This window comes from Somniosus microcephalus, chromosome 1 (assembly GCF_052327205.1).
Source record: "Somniosus microcephalus isolate GS21.2 chromosome 1, FLI_Smic_1.0, whole genome shotgun sequence".
NCBI classification, from domain to species: domain Eukaryota; kingdom Metazoa; phylum Chordata; class Chondrichthyes; order Squaliformes; family Somniosidae; genus Somniosus; species Somniosus microcephalus.
In genome coordinates this window covers 214,556,911-214,576,197 of record NC_140987.1, presented here as the reverse complement: position 1 = coordinate 214,576,197, position 19,287 = coordinate 214,556,911, and the positions used below count along the sequence as shown (strand labels likewise).

General features: G+C 43.3%; 1 protein-coding gene across 2 annotated transcripts in view; it reads right to left on the bottom strand.

Annotated features, from left to right (window-relative positions):
• mccc2 (methylcrotonyl-CoA carboxylase subunit 2) overlaps nt 1-19,287 on the bottom strand; it is a 221,402-nt gene that overhangs the window by 173,337 nt on the left and 28,778 nt on the right. The window contains exon 4 of one of the 2 annotated variants that reach the window (XM_085989927.1): nt 13,782-13,883. The exons of the other annotated variant lie outside the window; for it this stretch is intronic. Coding sequence (XP_085846053.1) covers nt 13,782-13,883 — 102 coding nt within the window. The remainder of the gene's footprint in view (nt 1-13,781; nt 13,884-19,287) is intronic. 2 annotated transcript variants of the gene reach the window in all.

Here is a 19,287-nt window from a genome sequence, read left to right as displayed (position 1 = left end):
GTGGCAATGTGTGTGTAGAGCCAGAAGATGTAGGTGAGGTTTTAAATGAATATTTTGCATCTGTGTTCACTATGGAGGACGATGTAGGCATAGAAATCAGGCAGGGGGATTGTGATATACTTGAACAAATTAGTATCGAGAGGGAGGAGGTACTAGCGGTTTTAGCGGCCTTAAAAGTGGATAAATCCCCAGGCCCTGACGAGATGTATCCCAGGCTGCTGTGTGAGGCAAGGGAGGAGATTGCAGGGGCTCTGACACAAATTTTCAGAACCTCTCGGGCCACAGGGGAGGGGCCAGAGGACTGGAGAACAGCTAACGTAGTACCATAATTCAAGAAGGGTAGTAGGGATAAACCAGGGAATTACACGCCAGTGAGCCTAACATCAGTGGTAGGGAAATTATTGAAAAAAATTCTGAGGGACAGAATTAGTCTCCACTTGGAGAGGCAAGGATTAATCAAGGATAGTCAGCATGGCTTTGTCAGGGGGAGATCATGCCTAACCAATTTGAAGTTTTCGAGGGGGTGACTAGGTGTGTGGATGAGGGTAGTGCAGTTGATGTAGTCTACATGGACTTCAGTAAGACTTTTGACAAAGTCCCACATGGGAGGCTGGCCAAGAAGGTAAGAGCCCATGGGATCCAGGGCAATTTGGCACATTGGATCCAAAATTGGTTTAGTGGCAGGAGGCAGAGGGTGATGGTCGAAGGTTGTTTTTGTAACTGGAAGCCTGTGTCCAGTGGTGTACTGCAGGGATCGGTGCTGGGTCCTTTGCTGTTTGTAGTGTACATTAATGATTTAGATATGAATGTAGGAGGTATGATCAGTAAGTTCGCAGATGACACGAAAATTGGTGGAGTGGTAAATAGCGAGGAGGGAAGCCTCAGACTACAGGACGATATAGACGGGTTGCTTAGATGGGCAGAACAGTGGCAAATGGAATTTAACCCTGAAAAGTGTGAGGTGATGCATTTTGGGAGGACTAACAAGGCAAGGGAATACACAATGAATGGTAGGACCCTAGGAAGGACAGAGGATCAGAGGGACCTTGGTGTGCATGTACATAGATCCCTGAAGGCAGCAGGACAGGTACATAAGGTGGTTAAAAAGGCATACGGGATACTTGCCTTCATTAGCTGAGGCATAGAATATAAGAGCAGGGAGGTTATGATGGAGCTGTACAAAACGTAAGTTTGGTCACAGCTGGAATACTGTGTGCAGTTCTGGTGGCCACACTATGGGAAGGATGTGATTGCATTGGAGAGGGTGCAGAGGAGCTTCACCAGGATATTACCTGGGCTGGAGCGCTTCAGCTATGAAGAGAGACTGGTGAAATAAAGAATAGATTTGCCTTTCTAATCTAGGCTTTATTAACTTAAAAATCCCGTAGCACATCTTCAACACCCAGTCCCAACTAAAGGCTGGAAAGAACTGAATTTAAGATGGCCACCACAAATCACATGACATCAACTACCAATGAGATTACAGCATATATCCCAAGGCAGGAAACAAACAACCAATCACAATACTTCTTACTAAACATAAAGAATAATCACCACATTCACCCCTCCTTTTAAAATATACTCCAACCTAAATAACCTTTACAATTTATAATTAATTATTTACAACTAAAACTATGCACAGACAAAATAAAACTATTCAACATGACACAATACTAAGTGAGCAACAACAAATAGTAACATTGCACATAAGTATTAAGTATCTCTCAACTAAAACAATATATTTCAACAATTTTAAAACATTACTATCAATTTAAAAGTCCATTTTCAATCGGTCGACCAGATATCTTGTTCGTGTCGACCTTCTTAACCTTGGTGAAATTCCTTGCCCTCCCACACCAGGAGACACAGAAGTATCTTCTGCAGGAAGGCTATCCATATCCCGATTTTCAACAGTTTCCGGATTAGAAATCCCATCAGGAGGTAAACTGGGACGGTCATGAACATCCATCGAGGGCTGACTAATAGAAGTATAATTATCTGCAGTCGGATTGGAAATATTCGTAGTATCTGTAACAGCATCCACATTATCTAAATCATGACTATTGTTAATATCCTCAGAAGAGGGCTGGCCACCACAAGGAGCCAAGTCTTTAATTGAAACGGTACTTTCTTTCCCATCTTGGAATCGAATATGAGCATATTGGGAATTTGCCTCCAACAGCTCCACCTCCTCCACTAAAGGATCATATTTTGACAATCTAACATGGCGTCGAAGCAGCACAGGTCCCTGCATAGTAAGCCATGAAGGTACCGAATATCCCGTAGTAGATCTCCGCGGATAGTTGAAGAGCCTTTCATGGGGGGTCACATTAGTAGCCGTTGAAAGCAATGATCTAATGGAATGCAGGGCATCAGGCAGTACCATTTCCCACTGTGTATTCTTAAGGTTCCGGGATGTCAAAGCCAACATAACTGCCTTCCAGATCACCCCATTGTATCGTTCGCACTGTCCATTACCCTGGGGATTATACGGGGTAGTTCTGCTAGTAGAAATTCCCCGACTCTGAAGGTATTCCTTCAACTGGGAAGACATAAAAGAACTTCCCTGATCCGAATGGATATACGCAGGCATCCCAAAGATGACAAAAAGTTGAGTCAGACATTTGATAACTGTAGCAGCTGATACATCTGCGCAAGGAAAAGCAAAAGGGAACCTTGAAAACTCATCCACAACAGTAAATATATATCAGTTTTGAGTAGTTGAAGGAAGAGGCCCCTTAAAATCGACGCTCAAACGTTCAAAAGGAGAAGTAGCCTTTATAAGATGAGCTCGTTGAGGCTTAAAGAAATTCGGTTTACACCGAGCACAGATAGAACATGAAGTCGTCATCCGCTTGACATCTTCAACTGAAAAGGGCAAATTCTTACTGCGTACGAAGTGTATCATCCTCGTAACCCCAGGATGGCATAAGGCATTGTGAAGATTAATAAGCGTAACTCCGTGAATCACAGAACAATAAGCCCTCGACAGCGCATCAGCAGCAACATTATCCTTCCCCGGACGATAAACTATATCAAAATGGTAACATGCCAACTCAATCCTCCACCTCATTATTTTATCATTCTTAATCTTTCCAAAATGTTTGACATCAAACATAAAGGACACAGACTTTTGATCAGTTACCAACGTAAAATGTCGCCCCGATAAATAATGTCTCCATTTACGCAGTGCTTCTACTATTGCATACGCCTCTCTCTATTGAAGAATGCCTCTTTTCACTATTGTTCAAGGTACGTGAGAAAAAGGCCACAGGTCTTCCATTTTGGTTCAGAGTAGCCCCAACTGCAAAATCAGAAGCGTCCGTCTCAATCACAAAAGGAACCTGCTCATCAATAGAATGCACAACTGCTCCAAGGATATCCTTTTTAAAATTATCAAAACACGTCCTGGCCTCCCATGATAGAGGATATGTCGTAACCCGAATAAGAGGCCGGATCTTCTGTGAAAAATTTGCAATCCAATTAGAATAGTAAGAAAACAGTCCAACAACTCGTTGCAAAGCCTTAGAATTAGTAGGACAAGGTAAATCAATCAATGGTCGCAGACGTTCTGGGTCTGGTTTAATCTTGTTTCCCGAGATAATGTACCCCAGTAGATTTACCTCAGTGGTCGAAAAGGTACACTTCTCTTTATTGAAAGTTAAACCAACTTTTTCCGCAGCTTGAAGGAATCTTTCTAAATTAGAATCATGCTCCACCCTTGATTTGCCACACATCGTGATGTCATCTAAGTATGAAAAGGTGTCAGAGAGAGAGTTATCACTTATAAAAGCATCCATTGCCCGTTGAAAACAAGCAACACCATTAGTAACACCAAATGGTATTCGGCAAAACTGATACAGCTTTCCACCAGCCTCAAAGGCCGTATATGGTTGATCCTTCTTAACAATAGGAATCTGATGATAAGCACTCTTTAGGTCAATAGTGCTAAAAACCTTATACTGAGATACTTTATTGATAAGCTCATCAATCTTAGGCAAAGGGTACGCATCTAATTGAGTATACCTATTAATAGTTTGGGAATAGTCTATCACCATTCGTTTCTTATGTCTCTCGTTAGTCGTGACAACTACCTGTGCCCGCCAAGGCGAACAACTAGGTTCAATGATTCCTTCCAATAAGAGACATTGAACTTCAGAATTAATAAATTCTCTATCCTGACTGCTATACCTTCTTGACTTGGTAGCAATTGGCTTACAATCTGGCATCAAATTGGAAAAAAGTGATAATGGAGAAATGGATAAAGAGGTTAATCCACAAATAGATAAAGGTGGCTTAGTCCCTCCAAATGAAAGACTGAGAGACTCGTGTAACTGAAGCACATCATGACCAATCAAAATATCCGCACAGGGATTAGGCAAAACAGATAGGCGTATATCAGTATACGTATTACCTAGAAGAATCAATTTCACAAGGCAACAACCAGCTACTTGTGAAGTGAGAGTCGTCTGAGCCATACACACCTGATAGGAAACAGGCGAAATTTACAAATGCTTCTCCTTTGCAAACTGAAGACTTATAAAGCTCTCGGTACTGCCCGTATCTATAAGGGCCTTCACTTCCAACCCATTAACTTGGGCCGTAACTATAGCTTTGTTTAGGCCATGAGCAAATGCAGCAGAAATTGATGCAATAAACGCCCTATCTAAAGGCTGAACAGTCACAGAGGAGGTAATTGAACCTGATGATTTACACACACGTGCGTAATGACCTCTCTTGCCGCATTTACTACACACAGCCTCCCGAGCAGGACACTTCAGACGAGGGTGCCGGACGTTCCCACAAAAATAACACTTCTGAATCCTAGAGGCAACAGCCGCCGAAGTAGAAACTGTTTCAGAATCTAGTAAACCACTCCTATTAAGTCCACATAATTCCTTTTCATCCGGAACTGCCGAAACCACAGTCGCAGGCCGATTAAAAAGAGCATAAGAATCCGAACTTCTCTGACCCACATCCAATGTAGAAGCTTGCTCAAAAGCACTCTTTTAAGATCCCAAGTCTTATTTTCTAACAACCGCTGACGAATTGATCTAGACAGTAATCCATTAATAAAAGCATCCCGTACTGATTCTTCCTTATATTCTTCAGCCGTCACGGCCTTATAATTACAGTTAACACTAAGGCACCGAAGTGCTTGTAAATAAGTATCCAAAGATTCTCCCACCTGCTGCCTACGGGCAGATAGAAGGTGACGTGCAAATACCTCATTCTTTGGTTTAACAAAAATCTTTTCCAATGTAGAAATAGCCACTTCGTAAGTTTTACAGTCCAAAATATACTTATACACATCCGGAGCAATGTAGTTGATCAGCATATTCAGCTTATTTAGAGACTCTTGATCCAACACGCCCAAAACGTTTTTAAATGTACAATACCAGTGTTTCCATTTATCATCCACTCCTGCAGAATTAGGGTCAGCATTGAATCGTTCTGGTTGAAGATATCACTCCATTCTGACATAAAGTTAATAAATTGAAATAAAGAATAGATTTGCCTTTCTAATCTGGGCTTTATTAACTTAAAAATCCTGTAGCACATCTTCAACACCCAGTCCCAACTAAAGGCTGGAAAGAACTGAATTTAAGATGGCCACCACAAATCACATGACATCAACTACCAATGAGATTACAGCATATATCCCAAGGCAGGAAACAAACAACCAATCACAATACTTCTTACTAAACATAAAGAATAATCACCACAACTGGACAGGCCGGAACGATAGCAAAATACTGCAGATGCTGGAAATCCGAAATAACAACAGAAAATGCTGGAAAAACTCAGCAGGCCAGGCAACATCCGTGGAGAGAAATTATAGTCGACGTTTTGAAAAAGGGTTCACCCGAAACGTCGACTATAATTTCTCTCCACGGATGTTGCCTGGACAGGCTGGAGTTGTTTTCCTTAGAGCAGAGAAGGCTGAGGGGCGACCTGATTGAGGTGCACAAAATTATGAGGGGCGTAGATAGAAAGGAACTTATCCCCTTAGTAGAGGGGTCAATAACCAGGGGGCATAGTTTCAAGGTAAGGGGCAGGAGGTTTAGAGGGGATTTGAGGAAAAACTTTTTCACCCAGAGGGTGGTTGGAATCTGGAACTCACTGCCTGAAAGGATGGTAGAGGCAGGAACCCTCACAACATTTAAGAAGCATTTAGATGAGCACTTGAAACGCCATAGCATACAAGGCTACGGACCAAGTGCTGGAAAATGGGATTAGAATAGACAGGGCTTGATGGCAGGCCGGACACGATGGGCCTCTTTCTGTGCTGTATAACTCTATGACTATGACTCTAAGAACATAAGAAATAGGAGCAGGAATAGGCCACTTGGCCCTTCGAGCCTGCTCCGCCATTCAATATCATGGCTGATCTAGGGCTCAAAGCCACTTCCCAGCCCGCTCCCAATAACCCTTCACTCCCTTATCTTGCAAAAATTTGTCTATCTCCACTTTAAATGTATTTAATGACCCAGCCTCCACAGCTCTCTGGGACAGAGAATTCCACACATTTACGACCGAGAGAAGAAGTTCCTCCTCATCTCAGTTCTAAAAGGGTGACCCTTTATTCTGAGACTGTGCCCGAGTTCTAGATTTCCCCATGAGGGGAAACATCCTCTCTGCATCTACCCTGTCGAGCCCCCTCAGTATCTTATATGTTTCGATAAGATCACCTCTCATTCTTCTAAATTCTAATGAGTATAGGCCCAGCCTGCTCAACCTTTCCTCATAAGTCAAACCCCTCATCTCTGGAATTAACCTAGTGAATCGTCTCTGAACTGCCTCCAATGCAAATATATCCTTCCTTAAATAAGGAGACCAAAACTGTACGCAGTAGTCAAGGTATGGTCTCACCAATGCCTTGTACAGTTGTAGCAGGACCTCCCTGCTTTTATACTCCAACCCCCTTGAAATAAAGGCCAACATTCCATTTGCCTTTTTGATTACTTGCTGTACTTGCATGCTAACTTTTTGTGTTTCATGCACAAGGATCTCCAGGTCCCTCTGAACTGTAGCATTTTGTAATCTCTCTCCATTTAAATAATAATTTGCTTTTTTATTTTTCCTGCCTAAGTGTATAACCTTGCACTTTCCCACATTATACTCCATCTGCCAAATGTTTGCCCACTCACTTAGCCTGTCTATATCCCTTTGCAGGTTCTTTGAGTCCTCTGCACAACTTGCTTTCTCACCCATCTTTGTATCATCTGCAAACTTAGCTACATTACGCTCGGTCCCTTCATCCAAGTCATTAATGTAGATCGTAAATAGTTGGGGCCCCAGCACTGATCCTTGTGGCACCCCATTAGTTACCGTTTGCCAACTGGAAAATGACCCATTTATCCCGACTCTCTGCTTTCTGTTAGTTAGCCAATTCTCTATCCATGCTAATATATTACCCCCAACCCTGTGAACTCTTCTCTTATGCAGTAACCTTTTATGTGGCACCTTATCGAATGCCTTCTGGAAATCCAAATACACCACATCCACTGGCTCACCCTTGTCCACCCTGCTTGTTACATCCTCAAAGAACTCCAGCAAATTTGTTAAACATGATTTCCCTTTCCTAAAACCATGCTGACTCTGTTTGACTGCAGTATGATTTTCTAAATGCCCTGTTACTGCTTCCTTAGTGAAGGACTCCAGCATTTTCCCAACAACAGATGTTAGGCTAACTGGTCGATAGTTTCCTGCTTTCTGTCTCCCTCCTTTCTTAAATAGGGGTGTTACATTAGCGGTTTTCCAATCCGCTGGGACCTTTCCAGAGTCGAGAGAATTTTGGTATATTGCAACCAATGCATCCACTATCTCTGCAGCCACTTCTTTTAAGACCCTGGGATGCAGGCCATCTGGTCCAGGGGACTTGTTGTCTTTTAGTCCCATTATTTTACTGAGTACTATTTCCTTAGTGATAGTGATTGTCTTTAGTTCCCCCCTCCCTGTGGCCCCTTGATTATCCATTATTGGGATGTTGTTAGTGTCTTCTACAGTGAAGACAGATGCAAAATATTTGTTCAGAGTCTCTGCCATTTCCCCGTTCCCCATTATTAATTCCTCAGTCTCATCCTCTAAGGGACCAATGTTTACTTTAGCTACCCTCTTCCTCTTTATATACCTGTAGAAGCTCTTACTATCTGTTTTAATGTTTCTTGCCAGCTTACTCTCTCAATTCATCATCTCTCTCTACTATTTTTTTTAGTCATCCTTTGCTGGTTTTTATAGATGTCCCAATCCTCTGGTTTCCCACCAATCTTGGCAACATTGTATGCCTTCGTTTTCAATTTGATACCATTCTTTACTTCCTTAGTTAGCCACGGATGTTGCTCCCTTCTCTTAAGATCTTTCTTTCTCACTGGAATATATTTTTGTTGAGAGTTATAAAATATCTCCTTAAATGTCCGCCACTGCATTTCAACTTTCTTACCCTTTAATTTGTTTTTCCAGTCAACTTTAGCCAGTTCTGCCCTCATACCATTATAATTGCCTTTGTTTAAGATCAGGACACTGGTTTGGGATGCAACTTTCTCACCCTCCAACTGAATTTGAAATTCGACCATGCTATGATCATTCTTTCCTAGAGGATCCTTTACTATGAGATCATTTATTAATTCTGTCTCAATACATAGTACCAGATCCAAGATAGCCTGCTCCCTGAAATAACAACAGAAAATGCTGGAAAAACTCAGCAGGCCAGGGCAGCATCCGTGGAGAGAGAAACGGAGTTAATGTTTCAGGTCGAAGACCCTTCGTCAGAGCTGGAAAAGGAATAGATTTTAAAGCAAGTGGGGGCTGGGAAAAGGGGGAGGGGACGAAAGAACAAAAGGGAAGGTCCCTTTCTGGGATAGAAAGCAGGAGAGATTAAGAGACACTAATTAAGAGATATACAAGGAACAAAGGATGGTTCTAGATGAAGTGTGAATGGCCCTGGCAGAATGAAGGACAGCTGCCATGTGGTTCCATTACATACTGTTCTAGGAAAGCATCCCGGATGCACTCTATGAACTCCTCCTCCAGGCTACCATGGCCAATTTGATTTCTCCAATCAATATGGAGATTAAAATCACCCATGATTACTACCGTACCTTTTTTTTTTTTTAAAACAGGTCTCCATTATTTGTTGATTTATACTCTGTCTAACAGCATTGCTACTGTTCGGGGGTCTGTAGACTACGCCCACCAGAGATTTTTTCCCCTTATTATGTTTTATCTCCACCCAAACCAATTCTACATCTTGATCTTCTGAGCCAATATCACTTCTCACCACTGCACTGATCCCATCTTTTACCAACAAAGCCGCCCCACCTCCCTTTCCTTTCTTTCTATCCTTCCGAATTATCATATACCCTGGAATATTCAGTTCCCAGCCCTGGTCGCCTTGCAACCACGTCTCTGTAATGGCAATCAGATCATACCCATTTTTATCTATTTGTGCCGTCAACTCATTTATCTTGTTAAGAATGCTGCGTGCATTCAGATGTAGAGCTTTTAACTTTGTCTTTCCTAGAGGATCCTTTACTATGGTATCACCATTGTCGGGAGCGGTGAGAGCGGAGGTTCAGTGAGTATTTAAACTTACTTTCGCGGGCTTTCTTTCACAGGGCATTGTTGGGAGCGGTGTGACCGGAGACTCAGTGAGTATTTAAACTCACTTTCGTGGGCTTTCTTTCACAGGCCATTGTCGGGAGCGGTGAGAGCGGAGGTTCAGTAAGTATTTAAACTCACTTTCGCGGGCATTTTTACACAGTCTGACCAATCTCGCAAGCCGGCAGCGGCGTTCCAGAGCCACGTCACGATTCAAAACGTGACGCGGGCAGCAGGAAGCAGCTGATTGGGTGAGTTCTTATACTACTCTATAGTTTGACAGTTAAGGTTCATAGTTTATAAAATTTAGACGGTCTTAATTTTGTGGTTATAGTTTCTAAGGTCTCTGTTGTGTAGCGGGGCGTGCTAGTAAACAAGGGCCCTTGAGTATATCATTTAATTGTAGTATAATTGGTGGTACTCATTTAATTTAAATTAATTAAAGGGTAAGTCATGGCAGGACAACTCGGCCCCATGGCATGCTCCTCCTGCACTATGTGGGAAATCAGGGACACTTCCTGTGTCCCTGACAACCATGTGTGCAGGAAGTGTATCCAGCTGCAGCTACTGGCAGTCCGCATTGCGGCGCTGAAGCTGCGAATGGATACATACTGGAGCATTCGCGATGTTGAGGACGTCGTGGATATCACAGTTAATCAGTTGGTCACACCGCAGGTAAAGGCTGCACAGGCAGGAAGGGAATGGGTGACCGCCAGGCAGAGTAGTAGGCACAGGCAGGTAGTGCAGGGGTCCCCTGTGGCCATCCCTCTCTCAAACAGATATACCGCTTTGGATATTGTTGGGGAGGATGGCTTATCGGGGGAAGGCAGCAGCAACCAACTTCCTGGCACCATGGGTGGTTCTGCTGCACGGGACGGGAGGAGAAAGAGCGGGAGAGCTATAGTGATAGGGGATTCTATTGTAAGGGGAATAGATAGGCGTTTCTGCGGCCGCAAACGAGACTCCAGGATGGTATGTTGCCTCCCTGGTGCAAGGGTCAAGGACGTCTCAGAGCGGCTGCAGGGCATTCTGGAGGGGGAGGGTGAACAGCCAGTTGTCGTGGTGCATATAGGTACCAACGATATAGGTAAAAGACGGGATGAGGTCCTAAAAGCTGACTATAGGGAGTTAGGAGGTAAATTAAAAAATAGGACCGCAAAAGGTAGTAATCTCAGGATTGCTACCAGTGCCACGTGCTAGTCAGAGTAGAAATAGAAGGATATTTCAGATGAATACGTGGCTTGAAGAATGGTGCAAGGGGGAGGGATTCATATTCCTGGGACATTGGAACCGGTTCTGGGGGAGTTGGGACCAGTACAAACTGGACGGTTTGCACCTGGGCAGGGCCGGGACCGATGTCCTAGGGGGAGTGTTTGGTAGTGCTGTTGGGGAGGGTTTAAACTAAAATGGCAGGGGGTTGGGAACCTGTGCAGGGAGACAGAGGAAAGGGAAGCAAGGATAGAAGCAAAAGACAGGAAGGAGAAAAGCAAAAGTGGAAGTCAGAGAAATCAAGGGTGTAAATCAAACATGGCCGCAGTAAACAATAATTCTAAAAGGTCGAAGAGTGTTAAAAAAACAAGCCTGAAGGCTTTGTGTCATAATGCGAGGAGCATTCGTAATAAGGTAGATGAATTAGCTGCGCAAATAGATGTAAACGGATATAATATAATTGGGATTATGGAGACATGGCTCCAGGGTGACCAAGGCTGGGAATTCCACATCCAGGGGTATTCAATATTCAGGAAGGACAGGCAAAAAGGAAAAGGAGGTGGGGTAGCATTGCTGGTTAAAGAGGAGATTAACACAATATTAAGGAAGGACATTAGCTCTGATGATGTGCAATCTGTATGGGTAGAGCTGAGAAATACCAAGGGGCAGAAAACGTTAGTGGGAGTTGTATACAGACCCCCAAACAGTAATGCTGAGGTTGGGGGTGGCATTAAATGGGAAATTAGAGATGCGTGCAATAAGGGCACAGCAGTCATCATGGGTGACTTTAATCTACATATAGATTGGTCTATCCAAATTAGTAACAATACTGTGGAAGTGGAATTCCTAGAGTGTATACGGGATGGTTTCCTGGACCAATATGTCAAGGAACCAACTAGAGATCAGGCCATCTTAGACTGGGTATTATGTAATGAGAAAGGATTAATTAGCAATCTTGTTGTGCGAGGCCCCTTGGGAAGGAGCAATCATAATATGATAGAATTCTTCATTAAGATGGAGAGTGAAGTAGTTGATTCAGAGACTTGGGTACTGAATTTAAATGGTATGAGGCGCGAGTTGGCTAGGATGGATTGGGGAATGTTACTTAAAGGGTTGACGGTGAATAGGCAATGGCAAACATTTAACGATCGCATGGATGAACTACAGAATTTGTTAATCCCTGTTTGGCATAAAAATAAAACAAAAAAGGTGACTCAACATTGGCTAACATGGGAAATTAGGGATAGCATAAGATCCAAGGAGAGGACATATAAATTCGCTAGAAAAAGCAGCAAACCTGAGGATTGGGAGCAGTTTAGGATTCAACAAAGGAGGACAAAGGGATTAATTAAGAGGGGGAAAATAGAGTATGAGAGTAAGCTTTCAGGGAACATAAAAACCAGAACCAGGGGTCACAGTCTAAGGATAAGGGGTAAGCCATTTCGGACTGAGATGAGGAGGAATTTCTTCACTCAGAGAGTGGTGAACCTGTGGAACAGTTGAAGCCAATTCATTAAATATATTCAAGAAGGAGTTAGATATATTTCTTAAGGCGAAAGGGATCAAGGGATATGGGGAGAAAGCAGGGACAGGGTACTGAATTTGGATGATCAGCCATGATCGCATTGAATGGCGGAGCAGGCTCGAAGGGCCGAATGGCCTACACCTGCTCCTATCTTCTATGTTTCTATGTCTTTTTACCATTTTTCCTTGTTTGGGCCTTTTTTTCCTGTTACACTCTTATTTTTAAACATTCTGTCCCTTCCTGTCACACTCTGGTTATTATTTCCTCCATCTCTAGCCTGCTCTATTGCTTTCTCATTTCTCATTGACTTGTTATTTTCCCGCTTACCTGGATCCTCCCCCCGACTATTTAGTTTAAAGCCCTCGTTATTCGATTTGCCATGACTCTAGCCCCAGCATGGTTCAAGTGAAGCCCGTCCAAACGGAACAGCTCCCTCTTATCCCAGTGCCGCACAAATTGAAACCCATTTCTCCCACACCAGTCTTTGAGCCACTCTTTCATTTCTCTGATCTTATTTACCCTATGCAAATTCGCTCATGGCTCAGGTGGTAATCCAGAGATTATTACCTTTGTGGTTCTGCTTTTTAATTTAGCCCCTAGCTGCTCATACTCTCTCAGCAGAACCTCTTTCTTTGTCCTACCTATGTCATTGGTGCCTATGTGGACCATGACAACTGGATCTTCCCCCCTCCCACTCCAAGTTCCTCTCCAGCCCAGAGGAGATGTCCTTAACCGGGCAGGCAACACAGCCTTCGGGACTCATGCTCTCGGCTGCAGAGAACAGTATCTATCCCCCTCAATATACTGTCCCCAATCACTACAACATTTCTTTTTGCTCCCCCCACTTGAATGGCTCCTTGTACCATGGTGCTGTGGTCAGTTTGCTCATCCTCCCTGCAGTCCCTGGCCTCGTCCACACAGGGAGCAAGAATCTCGTACCTGTTGGACAAGGCCAAGGGCTGAGGCTCCTCCACTACCACCTCCTGGATCCCAATACCTGCCTCGCTTGTAGTCACACCCTCCTATCCCTGACCGTGGGCCAAATTGGAAGTAATTATTCTAGTGGGTTTGACTGCCTCCTGGAACAGAGTGTCCAGGTAACACTTCCCCTCCCTAATGTGTCGCAGTGTCTGAAGCTCGGACTCCAGCTCATCAACTCTGAGCCGAAGTTCCTCCCCGAGCTCCTCAACAAGCTGCCTATCCTCTTTAAGGTCTCAGCGCCTTCTCTTTTGGCCCTCCATGCATCTCGACAATCCTGCTGCTGTTTTGAGATAATGAATTGCTTAATATTCGCAGCCGTCATGGACAACCACAAGGACAGTGCCTCATTACCACCTCAAACTCACCCCCTCTTTCTTACGTAGGGTATCTTGAACATTTTTCCATAAAACCTCTTTAAAGGAGGAAGATAGGAAAAGAAAAGGGCCAACTGAAATTTAATACTTACCCTGATACTCTTCCAATGCCTGTGATGACACCCCCTGCTGGTACCTCCTCCTCGCCATACAGCTGATAACCCGCAAACTGTGAAAACTCCAAGAATGGTGATCTGTCAAATTAAAAACAAAATAATTCTAACATGCTCAAAACGCCCTTCTAGCTACCGATAATACATCGCCTGGTCATTACCTGGATCCTTTGTTGTTTGTAGGATCTTAACATACACAAATTGGCTATAGTGTTTTGTCTACAAAACAACAGTGACTACACTTCAAAGTAATTAATTGGCTGTGAAGCTCTTTTGGGCTTCCTGAGGACATGAAATGCAAGTTCTTTTTCTACCAAGTCTTTCATCATGAAATGGGAAAGCATTAGTATTTAACAGTTTTAAAAAATTATGATCTAGAATCATAGAAATTTACAGCACAGGAGGCCATTCGGCCCATCTTGTCCGTGCCAGCCAACAAAGAGCTATCCACCCTAATTCCACTTTCCAGCTCTTGGTCCATAGCCTTGTAGGTTACGGCACTTAAAGTGCATAACCAAGTACTTTTAAAATGTGATGAGGGCCTCTGCCTCTACCACCTTTTCAGGCAGTGAGTTCCAGACCCCCACCACCCTCTGGGTGAAAAAAATTCTCCTCAAATCCCCTCTAAACCTCTGACCAATTACTTTAAATCTATGCCCCCTGGTTATTGACCCTTCTGCTAAGGAAAATAGGTCCTTCCTATCCACTCTATCTAGGCCCCTAATAATTTTACACACCTTAATTACGTCTCCCCTCAGCCTCCTCTGTTCCAAAGAAAACAATCCCAACCTATCCAATCTTTCCTCATAGCTAAAATTCCCCAGCCCAGGCAACATCCTTGTAAATCTCCTCTGCACCCCCTCTAGTGCAATCACATCCTTCCTATAATGGATATTCCTACTTTAATATTCTTTCATCTATTTATGTTTTTGTGAAAGGGGGTTGGAATATTTTGTTCATGTACACTAAATGATGCAAGTAAGTGTTAGGACACTAACGCTCAGTGCTACAGAGTCAGACAGTACTGGCTAGATTCCTTTCATTCCTGATCTGAGCCCCACTAGTGGAAGAATATCAAGCAGAGACCAGTGTTTTCTGCCAGAAGGAAGGGAAATAAAATCAGTCCAGGCAGTAGGTACTAAGCAGTAATTTATACCATCTAGTGGCTGATCAGAAAGAGAATTAATAGAGTTCTAGGCATAAACCTCCATTGCAGTAGGGGCACAAGCCCTTCAGGACTGAAGATGAGGGATTACTAATGTACCAAGAACAAGTTATCAATAAAACAAACTATAAATATAAACTGGCTTAGAGAAGTGAAACAGCCTGACAATGTGAGCGGCTTGAATTAACACATAGTTAAAATAACATGAGTATCAAAACACCCAAGCTGTAATTAAATAGTGGTGTGATATTATCATCTATATCGGGGCAGAGGGTCTTCATAACTAATAATAAGAAATGTAATTAATTACAGGAAACTTTGTGCTATCCGGCACCCACGGGACCGAGCTGCTGCCGTTGCCTGAAAACTGCCGTACTCTCCAGAGTTAATGTTGAGAGATACGGAGATTCTTATCTCCGTATTTGACAACAAACACTGTTGCTTAGCAACAGCTTCTAAACACTCGGGTGTGGCCCTAAAGCTCTGTAGCTGAAGCTGTTGCTACAGCTACAGACCTTGCACAGCTTGACTGTTCAAACAAAGCAAAAAAAACAAACAAAAAGAATTAAAAAGGGCTGCTGATTTTTGCCGGTGGCTCCAGATTGCCAGATAGCTGACCTCCGGATAGCACAAAGTTTCCTGTACATAGAAATGGGTGAACGGCTGATGTGTTACTGTTGCGAAATGTGGGAGCCGGTGGACCCCATTGAGGCTCACGGTGATTACATTTGCGATAAGTGTTTGCTGCTGGAGGAACTCGGGCTCCGTGTTAAAGAGCTTGAGACCGAGCTTCAGACACTGCGACACATCAGGGAGGGGGAGAAGTTCCTGGACTCTATGTTTCAGGAGGTGGTCACACCTATGAAATTAATTAATGCAGATGTAGTCCGTGGTCAGGGACAGGACGGTGTGACTATGAGTGAGGCAGGTACAGGGATCCAGGAGGTAGTGTTGAAGGAGCTGCAGCCCTTGCTCTTGTCAAACAGGTTCGAGGTTCTTACTCCCTGTGAGGGCGAGAGCGGGGACTGCAGGGGGGATGAGCAACCTGGCCACAGCACCGTAGAACAGGGGGCCATTCAAGTGGGGGGAGTAAAAAGAAATGTTGTAGTGGTAGGGGATAGTATCATTAGGGGGATAGATAGGGTTCTCTGCAGTCAAGAGCGGGAGTCCCGAAGGCTGTGTTGTCTGCCCGGTGCCAGGGTTAAGGACATCTCTTCTGGGCTGGAAAGAAACTTGGAGTGGGAGGGGGAGGATCCAGTTGTCGTGGTCCATGTTGGTACAAACGACGTAGATAGGACAAGGAAGAAGGTTCTGTTAAAGGAGTATGAGCAGCTAGGGGTCAAATTAAAAAACAGCACCTCAAGGGTGGATTATTACCTGAGCCACGAGCGAATTTGGCTGGGATAAATAAAATTAAAGAGTTAAATGCATGGCTCAAAGACTGGTGTGAGAAAAATGGGTTTTGCTGCTTGGGACACTGGCACCAGTACTGGGACAGGAGGGAGCTGTTCCGTTGGGACGGACTTCACTTGGCCAGTGCTGGGACTAGAGTCCTGGCGAATCATATAACTAGGGCTGCAGAGAGCGCTTTAAACTAATTAGTGGGGGGGAGGTTTCTAGAGAGCAAATAATAAAAATGACAACAGAGAAGGTCATAGACTTAGGTAGCAGTGGGGGAATTAAAAAACAGAGCATGTCAGGAAGAGACAGAAGGTATGGAGTAAAAGGTAAAACAGTAAAAGGGGAAAAAACAGGAACTAAGTGTCACAAAACATATTTGAAAGTTCTTTATCTGAATGCACGTAGCATTCGTAACAAAATGGACAAGTTAACGGCACAAATAACTACATATGGGTATGATCTTGTGGCCATTACAGAAACATGGCTGCAGGGTGACCATGACTGGGAATTAAACATACCAGGTTATTTAACAATCAGGAAGGACAGGCAGGAAGGAAGGGGAGGTGGGGTGGCTATGTTAATAAAGGAAGGAATCACTATAATACAGAGAAATGATATTGGGTCAAAGGAGCAGGATAGTGAAACAGTTTGGTTGGAGATAAGGAATAATAAGGGGAAAAAAACACTAGTGGGCGTAGTCTATAGGCCTCCGAACAGTTGCAACTCTGTTAGACGGAGTATTAATCAGGAAATAGTTGAGGCTTGTAATAAGGGAACAGCTATAATTATGGGGGATTTTAACTATCATATTAACTGGACAAATCAAATTGGGCAGGGCAGCCTTGAGGATGAGTTCATTGAGTGTATTAGGGATGGGTTTCTTGAGCAGTATGTAACTAAACCGACCAGGGGGCAAGCAACCTTAGATTTGGTCCTGTGTAATGAAACAGGATTAATTAAAAATGTCCTAGTAAAGGATCCCCTTGGAATGAGTGACCATAACATGGTTGAATTCCATATTCAATTAGAGGGTGAGAAGATTGGATCTCAAGCAAGCGTGCTGAGCTTGAATAAAGGAGACTATGAAGGTATGAGAGCGGAGTGATTAGAGTGGACTGGGAAAATAGATTAAAGGGTAAGACGGTACATGATCAGTGGTGTACATTTCAGGAGTTATTTTACAACTTCCAAAAAATATATATTCCACTGAGGAAAAAAGGGTGTAAAAGAAAAGATAGCCATCCGTGGCTAAGTAAAGTAATTAAGGATAGTATCCGACTAAAAACAAGGGCATATAAGGTAGCCAAATCTAGTGGGAGGATAGAAGATTGCGAACTCTTTAAAAGACAGCAAAAAATAACTAAAAGATTGATTAAGAAAGGGAAGATAGATTGTGAAAGTAAATTAGCAAAAAATATAAAAACAGATAGCAAAAGTTTCTATAGTTATATAAAAAGAAAAAGGGTGGCTAAAGTAAATGTTGGTCCCTTAGAGGATGAGACTGGGAAATTAATGGTGGGAAACATGGAGATGGCAAAAACGCTGAACAAATATTTTGTATAAGTCTTTACGGTAGAGGACACTAAGAATACAATTAAAATCACTAAAGAAGTGGTACTTGGTAAAATAATGGGACTCAAGGCGGATAAATCCCCTGGACCTGATGGCTTACATCCTAGGGTCTTGAGGGAAGTGGCGGTAGAGATTGTGGATGCATTGGTAATAATTTTCCAAAACTCCCTGGACTCAGCAAAGGTCCCGGCAGATTGGAAAACTGCTAATGTAACACCCTTATTTAAAAAAGGTAGTAGGCAGAAGGCTGGAAACTATAGACCTGTTAGCCTAACATCTGTGGTTGGTAAAATTTTAGAGTCCATTATTAAGGAGACAGTAACGGGACATTTGGATAAACATACTTTAATAGGACAAACTCAGCATGGTTTTATGAAGGGGAAGTCATGTTTGACAAATTTGCTTGAGTTCTTTGAGGAAGTAACATACAGGGTGGATAAAGGGGAACCAGTGGACGTAGTGTATTTGGACTTCCAAAAGGCATTTGACAAGGTGCCACACAAAAGATTATTGCTCAAGATAAAAAATCACGGGATTGGGGGTAATATTCTGGCGTGGGTGGAGGATTGGCTATCTAACAGAAAGCAGAGAGTTGGGATAAATGGTTCATTCTGAGACTGGCAATCAGTAACTAGTGGTGTTCCGCAGGGGTCAGTGCTAGGTCCCCAACTCTTTACAGTCTATATTAACGATTTGGAGGAGGGGACCGAGTGTCACATATCAAAGTTTGCAGATGATACAAAGATGGGAGGGAAAGTAGTGAGTGAGGAGGACATAAAAAAACTGCAAAGGGACATAGACAGGCAGAGAAGTAAGTGGGCAGAGATTTGGCAGATGGAATACAATACTGGAAAGTGTGAGGTTATGCACTTTGGCAGGAAAAATCATAGAGCAAGTTATCTTAATGGCAAGAAACTGGAAAGTACTGTAGTACAAAGGGATCTGGGGGGTCCTGGTGCACGAAACTCAAAAGGTTAGTATGCAGGTGCAGCAAGTGATCAAGAAGGCCAATGGAATGTTGGCTTTTATTGCTAGGGGGATAGAATATAAAAACAGGGAGGTATTGCTGCAGTTGTACAAGGTATTGGTGAGACTGCACCTGGAATACTGCATACAGTTTTGGTGTCCATACTTAAGAAAAGACATACTTGCTCTCGAGTCAGTATAAAGAAGGTTCACTCGGTTAATCCCGGGGATGAGGGGGTGGACATATGAGGAGAGGTTGAGTAGATTGGGACTCTACTCATTGGAGTTCAGAAGAATGAGAGGCTATCTTATTGAAACATATAAGATTGTGAAGGGACTTGATCGGGTGGATGCGGTGAGGATGTTCCCAATGATGGGGGA